This window comes from Cuculus canorus, chromosome W, assembly GCF_017976375.1.
Source record: "Cuculus canorus isolate bCucCan1 chromosome W, bCucCan1.pri, whole genome shotgun sequence".
Lineage (NCBI taxonomy): Eukaryota > Metazoa > Chordata > Aves > Cuculiformes > Cuculidae > Cuculus > Cuculus canorus.
Genome location: NC_071440.1, coordinates 1,521,716 through 1,534,363, shown reverse-complemented (window position 1 = coordinate 1,534,363; position 12,648 = coordinate 1,521,716). Strand labels below are relative to the sequence as shown.

At 41.7% G+C, this 12,648-nt stretch overlaps 1 protein-coding gene across 1 annotated transcript in view; it reads left to right on the top strand.

Moving 5' to 3' along the window:
* LOC104058132 (zinc finger SWIM domain-containing protein 6) overlaps nt 1-12,648 on the top strand; it is a 137,297-nt gene that overhangs the window by 68,192 nt on the left and 56,457 nt on the right. The window contains exon 2 of the mRNA XM_054053250.1: nt 7,362-7,718. Within this exon, the coding sequence (XP_053909225.1) occupies nt 7,362-7,718 (357 nt within the window). The remainder of the gene's footprint in view (nt 1-7,361; nt 7,719-12,648) is intronic.

The following is a 12,648-nucleotide window of genomic DNA, read 5'->3' as shown; positions in this document are numbered from 1 at the left end:
CAAGCCACATCAGATTATGTTCCACTGCATTATTAACTTGCCATCATGTTCTCAAGGCTTTGTCTTGTTTCAGAACAACTGGGCTTTGAGGCTGGGGGAGTGGAGGAAGAGAAGAGGGAAGGTTTAGAGTATTCAACATACCTTTGCAAAAAGCAAATTCAACTGCTTCCCTGACCCGTGGTATCCACCCTGGGAGAGGAAGAGTTTAACCTGTTCTTGGACCTGTTCCTCATCCAAATGCCAGCAGTTTTCATCATCTATGCTAGCACCTGCTGTTGGGTCAGGAGCACCTGCAAACAGCAAGAAAAGAATCATAGAATCATAGAATCACTGGGTTGGAAGGGACCCACTGGATCATCGAGTCCAACCATTCCTAACACTCCCTAAACCATGCCCCTCAGCACCTCATCCACCTGTCCCTTAAACACCTCCAGGAAAGGTGACTCAACCACCTCCCTGGGCAGCCTCTGCCAGTGCCCAATGACCCTTTCCGTGAAAAATTTTTTCCTGATGTCCAGCCTGAACCTCCTCTGGCGGAGTTTGAGGCCATTCCCCCTTGTCCTGTCCCCTGTCACTTGGGAGAAGAGGCCAGCTCCCTCCTCTCCACAACCTCCTTTCAGGTAGTTGTAGAGAGTAATAAGGTCTCCTCTCAGCCTCCTCTTCTCCAGGCTAAACAACCCCAGCTCTCTCAGCCGCTCCTCATAAGACTTGTTCTCCAGCCCCCTCACCAGCTTCGTTGCTCTTCTCTGGACACGCTCCAGAGCCTCAACATCCTTCTTGTGGTGAGGGGCCCAGAAAAGAACACAGTACTCAAGGTGCGGTCTCACCAGTGCTGAGTACAGAGGGAGAATAACCTCCCTGGACCTGCTGGTCACACCATTTCTGATCCAAGCCAAGATGCCATTGGCCTTCTTGGCCACCTGGGCACACTGCTGGCTCATGTTCAGTTGGCTGTCAACCAGCACCCCCAGGTCCTTCTCCTCCAGGCAGCTTCCTAGCCAGACTTCTCCTAGTCTGTAGCACTGCATAGGGTTGTTGTGCCCCAAGTGCAGGACCCGGCATTTGGCCTTGTTAAACCTCATCCCATTGGTCTCGGCCCAGCAGTCCAGCCTGTTCAGATCCCTCTGCAGAGCCTCCCTACCCTCCAGCAGATCCACGCTTCCACCCAGCTTAGTGTTATCCGCAAACTTGCTAAGGGTGCACTCAATGCCTACATCCAGGTCATTGATAAAGACATTGAACAGAGCTGGACCCAGTACCGAGCCCTGAGGAACCCCACTTGCAACTGGCCTCCAGCTGGAGTTAACTCCATTGACCACCACTCTCTGGGCCCGGCCATCCAACCAGTTTTCAACCCAGGAGAGTGTGCGCCCATCCAGGCTGGAGGCAGACAGTTTCTGAAGCAGAATGCTGTGAGAAACTGTGTCAAAGGCTTTACTGAAGTCCAAGAAGACTCCATCCACAGCCTTTCCCCCATCCAGTAGTCGAGTCACTTTGTCATAGAAGGCGATCAGGTTAGTTTGGCAAGACCTGCCTTTCATGAACCCATGTTGACTGGGCCTGATCACCCGGTTCTCTTGCGTGTGCTTCATGATAGCACTCAAGATCACCTGTTCCATGACTTTCCCCGGCACTGAGGTCAGACTGACAGGCCTGTAGCACCCTGGATCCTCCCTGCAGCCCTTCTTGTAGATGGGCACAACATTAGCCAGCCTCCAGTCCAGTGGAACTTCCCCAGTCAGGCAGGACCGCTGGAAGATGATGGAAAGGGGTTTGGAAAGGACATCCGCCAGCTCCTTCAATACTCTTGGGTGGATCCCCTCCGGCCCCATAGACTTGTGGGTGTCTGGCTGGGCAAGCAAGTCTCTAACCACCTCCTCCTGGATCATGGGAGCCTCATTCTGCTCCTCTAACTCCTGGGTTTGTCCACAGGGGGAACAACTTCCCTTACTATTAAAGACTGAGGCAAAGAAGGCATTAAGTACCTCAGCCTTGTCTTCATCCCTTGTCACTGTTGTTCCTTCTGCATCCAATAGGGACTGAATATTCTCCCTAGTCCTCTTTTTCTTGTTAATGTATTTGTAGAAAGATTTTTTATTATCTTTCACAGACTTAGCCAGTTTGATTTCCAGTTGGGCCTTAGCCCTCCTGATTTTTTCCCTGCACAATCTCGCTTCCTCCCTGTACTCCACCCAAGATGCCTGTCCCTTCTTCCAAAGCTCATAGACATTCCTCTTCTTTTTGATGCATCTCAAGATCTCCCTACTCAACCAAGCTGGTTTTTTCCCCCGCCGGCTCCTTTTCCGGAACATGGGGATGGCTTCCTCCTGAGCTGCTAGGATTTTGGTTTTTTTAAGAGTGCCCAGCCCTCGTGGGCTCCCTTGCCCTGAAGGACTGTCTCCCATGGGACTTTGCCAACCAGCCTTCTGAACAGTCCAAAGTCTGCCCTGTGGAAGTTTAATGTGACTGTTTTGCTAATCCCCTTCTTTATCCCACCTAGAACTGAAAACCCTATCATCTCATGATCGCTTTGTCCCAGGCGTCCTCCAACCGTCACATCCCCCACAAGGCCTTCTCTATTCACAAACAGCAGGTCGAGGAGGGCACCCTCCCTTGTCGGCTCACTCACCAGTTGCGTGAGGAAGTTGTCTTCCACACACTCCAGGAACCTCCTAGACTGCTTCCTTTCTGCCTGTATTGTACTTCCAGCAGATATCAGGAAGATTGAAGTCTCCCACGAGGACAAGAGGTAGCGATCTAGAGACCATCCCCAGCTGTTTATAGAAGAGCTCATCAGCTGCTTCTTCTTGGCTGGGTGGTCTGTAGCAGACTCCCATCACAATATCTGCCTTCTTGTGGGCTCCTCTGATTTTAACCCACAGGCACTCAGTCCCTTCCTCACCGTAATTGAGCTCAAGGGTATCGAAGCACTCTTTAACATAGAGGGCTACCCCACCTCCTCTCCTACCCTTCCTGTCCCGCCTGAAGAGTTTATACCCCCTATGGCTGCACTCCAGTTATGTGAGTCATCCCACCACGTTTCTGTGATGGCAACAACATTGTAGTCACCTTGCCCTACAACAGCTTCCAGCTCCTCCTTCTTATTGCCCACGCTGCGTGCATTGGTGTAAATGCACTTCAGCTGGAAGTGCAGTTCCTTCAAAGCAGGAACACTGTGAACAATTGTTTGTAACACTGAACATCCAAATAAAAATGGAAAACAGGGTAACAGTCTTTTATACTTATAGGCATAATAGGTTACATGTAAAACATAATCAACTCTCAAGTTCTAAACAGCAGCATTTAAACAAATTAAACACTTAAGTCATTTTTAACTGAACTGGTGCCATATATGGAGAACTTAACCTTGAAAAGTAAATAGAAGCAAAACAAGGGGCCTTGACTAAAACGGGCTAAGAATAGCCTATATTGCAAACTATTCGGGAGTGGATTAACAGCAAATTTTGGTTAAAATAGCAACAGAATGTAGCATCTTCAAGGTAAACTGCTTCCCTGATTCTTATTTCTGAAGTATCATACGAGTTGTCGAGTAAGTTAAATTGTAACAAACCTACTAGGGCTTCAGAGCTGTAATTTTGTGAATTGTTTAGTCACATATTGAAACCTTTTTAAAGGTCACTTACTAAAACAATTTATTTCTTTAATACAAAAACAGAAAAAGGAGGGGAAAATAGTTCATAATTACAAGGCATCATTGCACTGTGGTTAATAAAGTGCTTTTACATTTTAGGCTGCAAGGACAGCTGATCTTTTTGTTTAAACCCTCTGTAACTTAAGAAGGGTGGGTTAGGTAATTTGACTGTATTAGTGCTGTCATTGTTTAGACTGGGATCCGTGTTTATAAATGTTGCTGCTTGTAACATGAATTCTCAAAAAATCTCAGTGGAGTGGGAGGGAGGAGCCAGGAGCTGTGTTTGTCTGAATGCTAGTAGGAACTTAAATCAGGTTTACTGTTAACTCTAAATATTTTTGGAGACACTCATCTGTCCAGGAAAATGTTAACCTTTTGAATGCTTGAATTATATTATCACTTTTAATTTGTCAGCATATAATTTGAGTAGCTGGTTGGGCACTTTTTTTAAAAAAAATTGATTTAATAGAAAATCTTTCATTGGGTCTTTTTCTTTTGGAATTGATAGGAGTTCATGTTAGTGTTAGGCTTTTCCTCAGCTTGTAGATGACAGAGTTTTATGTATGCCTCATAGGAAAGTGATGTTAAAAAAAACCAATCTCCCATACAATTTCTTCGAGACCACCAATCCAACTCTCATTTACCAGGAATTAATCTGAAATAGAGTTGGCTAAGTTTTAACAAAGCCTCTTTTTATGAGATAGGGCACTCATGGCAGCATGCAGTGACTACTTAAAAACTAAAGGAAAAGGCAGAGGGAGGTGCTCTCATGATTCAAGGGGCAATTCCCCTCCCCTTCTCTGTGTAAGTGTTGAGTGGAGCCAAGAGTAAGAACACCACATACACCTGGGCTTCTTTGTCCATGTTGTCATGTGTGTGTCCCCCACCTTCCTTTTTGTGCACTTTACAGTGTACTGCCTCTTCAGCTTCAACTCTACTTTAACTAGTAAACATACTGTTGCAAAATCGAGGTTAGTGTGTGTGTGTATGACCTTCTTCAGGGTAGAGTATCAGAGTACTGCAGTTGAATGTAATCCAGTGATGCTGACTGCACAACCTGCTCTGAAATGTACATCATAAACAAATGGGGGGAAAAAAAAAAGAGAGCTCTTTCCTCTTTGTTTCCTGTAGCTTGAAGAGCTTTTTAAAAACAATTGGAGCTACAACATTTTGGACTAGAGCTATGTATATATTTCCTTTTTTCCACTTAATTTTCATGCAATATTGCTTCCTACAACACACTTTTCTTATATTTCAGGAATACTAAATCAGTTTTGGAATTTGAGGGAGTATGGTTTTATATTATTTCCATTATAAATAGGTAACGTATAATACCTTACTTATAGTATCTATTCCAGATTTTATATGCACAGTCTTTTGAAGTTTAATACTGATACAGCATATGACATTTGTTTGTATTGCTCTGTATCTGTACCTCTGACATAATGCTTGAGATCAATGTCATATTTACATAAAATCCAAAAGAAACACCCAAATTCTGCAGTGATAAAGCCAAACCTGAGTCTTCATGTTGGGGAAAATAGAGATGGGTTTGGGTCTGATCTTCAGAGAATAAAGTTGAATAAAGAGACCTTGGTTCAACAGGGTGCTTCGTCAAGTAGCAGCTGAAGTAAGCATCTTTCTTATGATATACCATATCTTCTTACAATACAAGAAAACTCAGCTCTTTTGCCTTGTGCTTTTTCATGCCAAGGGGAAATGCAGACTTCTGAAACAGTGCATGTGTGTCTCATTCTGTATCATAAATCTGATATCCTTTGTATTGGTAACTGCAGCAGTTTCCATCTCCAAAGAGCTACACAAACATAGCTGCCGTACCAGGTTGCTTGAGTTGAAGGTGGGCTTTAGCATCAGCTCAGTGGTGGGAAAGGTAAAGCAAAGAGGTTAAGTGACTTCTGTCAATGAAGCGGTGGCAGAATTGAGACTAGAACCTGACTTAGTGCACTAGAGTGCACTGCTTCCTTATTTCTTATTGAGAGAATAGTTAAATTTGCTGGCAAGTGCAGACTTCCTGGTGTGGGGTTTGGAAAATTGTTGCCAACTTGCTGAGGTACTGGGAGTTTCACATTGGTCTTAATCAGATGCAACTCTGCTTCTGCAGCTGTCAATTACCAAATAAATATTTTTCTCACTATCAAACTTTTATGAATGTTATGATGGAATAGCAAAGAGGGCTTGTAAACTAGGTTTTTACTTCTTTTGATTTTATCGGAGATGAAAAATGTATGTGTGAAAGAAGGGGTTCATCATATTTCATCATTCACCAAGCCACTTTCCATCATTTATCAGCAGTCCTGGTTAACAGCAGAGGTCCCAGTTGACTGGAGGCTTGCCACTGTGATACCCATCTACAAGAATGGTTGGAGGGAGGATCCCAGGGAACTACAGACCTGTCAGCCTGACCTCAGTGCTGGGGAAGGTTATGGAGCAGATCATCTTGAGTGCCATCACGCAGCGCATACAGGACAACCAGATGATCAGGCCCGGTCAGCACAGGTTCATGAAAACAAATTTTTAACTCCCAAAAAATTCTTTCCCTTCCATCTTCACATACAGCAAAATGCATAAAACTTATCTGCTGACAATATCTAACGTCTCCTGCTAAAATCCAAGTCTCACAAACATTATATAGCAATAAGTTTCAGTCTACTTGTGTGTGGCAGACAAAAGAACTTCTCTATCAGTACAGACTAGCATGTAGTGTTTTCATTTTAATTTATTCTTACTTTCTATGTCTCAACCCAAAAGCTCCTTTCCTAAAAATCTGAATTTCATAAAATATTTTCTCATACTGTTTTGCAGATATCAATCTTTCATTTCATCTTATGTCATACTACTTATTTACCTCTAACTTGTGTTTCTGAAACTTCTCTGGTTTTGATTAGCCTTGTTGTTACTTCCTTCTCAAATCCAGTTTGCTAAACAAGTCTCATACTAAGCACTGGAACACTTTTATCCTTCTTGAAAGGGAAACCCATCTGCCATTTCCTGTTATTCTCCTGCAACTAGTCCTGCTTGTCCAACCTGATCTCCTTCTATGACAAGGTTACCCACTTAGTGGCTGAGAGTAAGGCTTTGGATGTTATCTACCTAGACTTTAGCAAAACCCTTGACACCATTTCCCACAGCATTCTCCTGGACAAACTGGCTGATCATGGTTTGGATGAGCATACTCTGGATAAAAAACTGGCTGGATGTCAGAGCCCAGAGAGTTGTGGTGAATGCAGTTAAATCCAGTTGGCAGCTGATCACAGAAGGGAGGTTGTGGTGAAGTGGTGTTGGACTCTTCTCGCAAGTAACAAGCGATAGGACAAGAGGAAATGGCCTCAAGTTGTGCCAAGGGAGGTTTAGACTGAATAGTAGGAAATATTACTTCACTGAAAGGGTTGTCAAGCATTAGAACAAGCAGCCCAGGGAAGTAGTGGAGTCACCATCCCTGGAGGTATTTAGAAGATGTGTAGATTTGGCACTTAAGTTTAGTGGTGGCTTGACAGTGTTTAAGTAAAGGTTGGACTTGATGATCTTGAAGGTCTTTTCCAAACTAAATGATTCTATATTTCTATACTAGTATTCAAAGCAATTTTGTTGATATATATTATTTCTATTATTTCTCAGAAACAGATAACTATTGATAATGAGATATTGTATTTTACTTAAAAATATAAGCTGTCTTTTTTTTCCTTCACAGGTTTCCACTTGAGTGGCACAGTGACAGAGCCTGCAGTGCAGTCAGAGCCAGAAACTGTTTGCAATGTAGCTATCAGCTTTGATCGTTGCAAGATTACCTCAGTGACCTGTAGCTGTGGAAACAAGGACATATTTTACTGTGCCCACATTGTGGCTCTCTCTTTATACCGGATCCGCAAGCCAGATCAGGTCAAACTGCATCTTCCCATTTCCGAGACACTCTTTCAAATGAACAGAGACCAACTACAAAAATTTGTACAGTATTTGATCACAGTGCACCACACAGAAGTTTTGCCAACTGCTCAAAAATTAGCAGATGAAATTTTTTCTCAGAATTCAGAAATCAATCAAGTACATGGTAAGTTTGATACTTGTTCTTCCTTTTGTTTCATTTCCTCCTTGGTTTTGAGCTTTTTTTTTTTGTGGCATTCAGGAGCATGACCACCTGAGGTTCCTTCCAAACTGAATTATTTTGTGATTTTATGATTTTTACTAAAGAGGACTCTATTACTGACACTTTGATTTAAGATATTTAGGAAGTAATACTTTTTTGGAAAATAGAAAAGACACATTTGTTAGATACAGAGTAAGTGGAAGAAAAGAAAGTAGTCTTTATAATAATAGAGCTCATCTGCAGCCTAGCCTCTCTCCTTAGGGTCTAGTGACCCGGGCAAGCCCAGGCAGTTGGTGCTGCAAGAAGGTGAATTTTGGGAGCAGTGCTCTTCTTTGGCTTTGAGGGCTACAGAGATGTGGTCAGAGGCAAGGCAATTGCTCTAGTTGTTGTGGGACATAATGAGAAACAGTTTGCAGAGCTGCTTGGTGGCAGTGGAAAGGGAAGCTAAAGCAGATGGCAGGACATTAAGCAATAGAGGAAGATGCTCAGATGTTGTAATCTGAAGGCATATATTGCATGAGAGTTGGTAACAGTCTGAAAATAAGGAATTAAGAGTAAGGAAGATTTAGAGTGAGTATGCAAGTGGTGCAGAGAAAAATAAAGCAGTCAAGGGTGATTAGAAAAGGGCAAGGCAAGAGTGAGAAAGGATGTATGATGGCTATAATAGCTGTATTAGCTATGCTATGGCTGATGTAAGAGGAGAAATGATGGAAAGGGTGTTGCCAAGAGTGCTTAAACTTAATCAACGTTGTCTATAATTATACTGATCACAGGTATAGAATCATAGAATCATTACGGTTGGAAAAGACCTCTAAGATCATCAAGTCCAATTGTCAGCCCAGCACCACCATGCCTACTAAGCCATGTCCTGAAGTACCACATCTACATGGTTTTTTAACACCTCCAGGGATGGTGACTCCACCACTGCCCTGGCCAGCTGGTTCCAATGCTTCACCACTCTTTCAATAAAGAAATTTTTCCTAATATCCAATCTAAACCTCTCCGATACAACCTGAGGCCATTTTCTCTCATCCTATCACTTGATACTTGGGAGAAGAGACCAGCACCCACCTCACTACAGCCTCCTTTCGGGTATTTGCAGAGAGTGATAAGGTCTCCCCTCAGCCTCCTCTTCTCCAGGCTAAACAACCCCAGTTCCCTCAGTAGCTCTTCATAAGACTTGTGCTCCAGACCCTTCACCAGCTTCGTTGCCCTTCTCTGGACGCACTCCAGCAACCCAATGTCCTTCTCATAGTGAGGGGCCCAAAACTGAACACAGTATTTGAAGTGCAGCCTCAGCAGAGTACAGGGAGATGATCACTTCCCCGGTCCTGCTGACCACACTATTTCTCACAAGCCAAGATGCTACCGTCCTTCTTGGCCACCTGGGCACACTACTGTCTCATGTTCAGTCGGCTGTCAACCAACATCCCCTATGTCCTTCTCTGCTAGGCAGCTTTCCAGCCACTCTTCCCCAAGCTTGGAGCGCTGCACGGGGTTGTTATGATTGAAATCCAGGACTTGGCACTTGTTAAACCTTTGCCTTGTTAAACCTTGTTGATCTTTGTCAGCTATTTCCTTATTGTCAAAATGTCTCTTTGCTCATTGGTATTTAAAGTGCTTTTAAGAGAGACTTAATGCTTATGTTACAGCCCAAATAGCAAAAAGAACAGGAAACAAAAAACTAGGTTGTTGATCAATTATGAAATTTCAAAATAAGTTTGAGTTAGGGTAGTTTAAAGAATATCCACAAAACTAAAATGTTTGTCTTGTATATGTTGCTGTTTTCCTAGTGAATGAGATCGCAGTACATCTTTATTGACCATGGACATTTCTTAATAAAATACCAAAACCTGAAGTAGAAAATCCAGGCAGCACAAGAAAATATACTGCTGTTACCAAAGAAAGCTAGGTTACAAAACAGGATATATATACTCCTGACTTTCCTCTTAGAATTCCATGAAACCATGGTCTGATTTTTTATATTTTTTTTTAATATATGTTTATGGTTTTAAAAATTCTAGGATTCTTTTAAGGAAAAAGTTAGTTCCTCTGATTATGTAGCAAGTGAGCATTATGGGATTTATACTTTAATTCTGTGATTTTGATCTTTAATCAGGTTCCTTAAATTAGAAATAAAAAAACTAACCAGAAGAAATCTACCCCTGGTTCTAGTAGCTGAACATAAGATTGGCATTCACTCTATCAAATCTCCTGGGCTGCAGGTCTTCAGTTTGTAATACAAAACTGTCTTGTAGACCTCTCTTTGCTTTTAAAAGTTTAACCTCACTAAAACAATATTTGAAAAGGAATTACATTGAACACTGCTTGAAGGCATAGGTAAGGAAAAACTTACTTCTAAAACTTGCTTATAAAAGTAAGAGGAGACCTGGCACAGAAACACAAGAAACAGCTTTGATTAAAGGAAAGTCCTGAATCTGGAGTTGGATGAGGAAATGTTTTAATTCCAGGGTTATTTTATATAAAACTTCTAACTTTTTCTTTCTCTTGTGGTGGCTGTACTAGTTCTAGTTTTCATATATTTCTAGTGATAGGTAAAAGAAATCAGCTCTTGAATAATACTTGCTGTTACATAAGTATGATCTGGGGCTTTGAAGATATCTGACCACAGCAGACTTGATTTGCTTATGAGTTGGCTAGGGACATAGAATAACTCTGCTTTACTTAGCTTTCACAAAAGGTGAATTGGATAATTGTTTATTTGCTCAAAATTCTGTCTTATGCAGTATTTGATGACTGGCTTTGGCCACCTTACTTGTGAAGGAGGTTACTGAGTGAACTGACTTACACTGATTACATGGGTTTTGAAATGACAAATCTTTTTAAGTTCCTCAGCGTATAAAAGTAATGCAATATCCTTTCTTGCTTCGTGACTGAGCCTCACTGCAGGAAAAAAATAAGGGGATGCTGTTAGAAGCAGAGGAACATTTTGTCTATTCACTAACTTCTTCAGGAGAGCCAAGTGATTTATTAGAAATCCTTTCTGTATTTGCTGTGCTGATTTTCACCTGGCAGTGATTACATTACAAGAGGATTTTGCACGTTTTTAAGGCACAAAAGCACCTCTTGCATTTGAGAAGATTTGTTGCGTTCTGATTTTCTCATGTAACAGTGCTACAACTATGCATGTTCCTGATAATTTCAGATCTGTCTAATCTGTGGGGTCTAATCTTCTGTACTGAAGACAAGAGTAGATATTCATACTGATACTCAGAAAGCTGGATGTAGATTTGGATCCTGCTTAGCTGAGGCTTTTTCCCCTACTGTTAACTTTTGTACCATTATAGCAGAGGAAGCTGACAGATGTGTAACACTAGGAAGAGAACAGTCAAGATGATGGATTATCAGCCGCATTTGTCAGCTGTGAATTTGTCTTGTCTTAGATATGAAACTTTCACTTAATTTGGTTACAAGATCAAACTACAATTCTGAGAATTAGAAAAGTAACTGCAAGACTGGGGGGAGATCTGTTTGCATGTTAATCTCACATTAGCGTTAATTTGTCATTGTATTGAAAAAGAGCCTGCCTTTTAGTGGTATAAGGACAAGCCTAGCAAACCAATTTAATTTTTTCCTTTTAAGGCATACTATTTCTTTCCTGAGTGTTTAGTGCTGCTGTTATTATCTCTTCTTAGAAAACCATGTGGATGTCTCCATACTTCCTCCCATTCTCTGATTAGATACAAAACTACATGCAGCTGATCTCAAATTTAACAGGGAACAAATGGGAGAAAGGGGTTTATGTACATCTCTCTTCTCAGAAGCAGAGATGCCTGGGTAGTTGTTTCTCTATTTTTCCAGTTTAGCAAACTGGATTTGAGAAGGAAGTAACAACAAGGCTAATCAAAACCAGAGAAGTTTCAGAAACACAAGTTAGAGGTAAATAAGTAGTATGACATAAGATGAAATGAAAGATTGATATCTGCAAAACAGTATGAGAAAATATTTTATGAAATTCAGATTTTTAGGAAAGGAGCTTTTGGGTTGAGACATAGAAAGTAAGAATAAATTAAAATGAAAACACTACATGCTAGTCTGTACTGATAGAGAAGTTCTTTTGTCTGCCACACACAAGTAGACTGAAACTTATTGCTATATAATGTTTGTGAGACTTGGATTTTAGCAGGAGACGTTAGATATTGTCAGCAGATAAGTTTTATGCATTTTGCTGTATGTGAAGATGGAAGGGAAAGAATTTTTTGGGAGTTAAAAATTTGTTTTCATGAACCTGTGCTGACCGGGCCTGATCATCTGGTTGTCCTGTATGCGCTGCGTGATGGCACTCAAGATGATCTGCTCCATAACCTTCCCCAGCACTGAGGTCAGGCTGACAGGTCTGTAGTTCCCTGGGATCCTCCCTCCAACCATTCTTGTAGATGGGTATCACAGTGGCAAGCCTCCAGTCAACTGGGACCTCTGCTGTTAACCAGGACTGCTGATAAATGATGGAAAGTGGCTTGGTGAATGATGAAATATGATGAACCCCTTCTTTCACACATACATTTTTCATCTCCGATAAAATCAAAAGAAGTAAAAACCTAGTTTACAAGCCCTCTTTGCTATTCCATCATAACATTCATAAAAGTTTGATAGTGAGAAAAATATTTATTTGGTAATTGACAGCTGCAGAAGCAGAGTTGCATCTGATTAAGACCAATGTGAAACTCCCAGTACCTCAGCAAGTTGGCAACAATTTTCCAAACCCCACACCAGGAAGTCTGCACTTGCCAGCAAATTTAACTATTCTCTCAATAAGAAATAAGGAAGCAGTGCACTCTAGTGCACTAAGTCAGGTTCTAGTCTCAATTCTGCCACCGCTTCATTGACAGAAGTCACTTAACCTCTTTGCTTTACCTTTCCCACCACTGAGCTG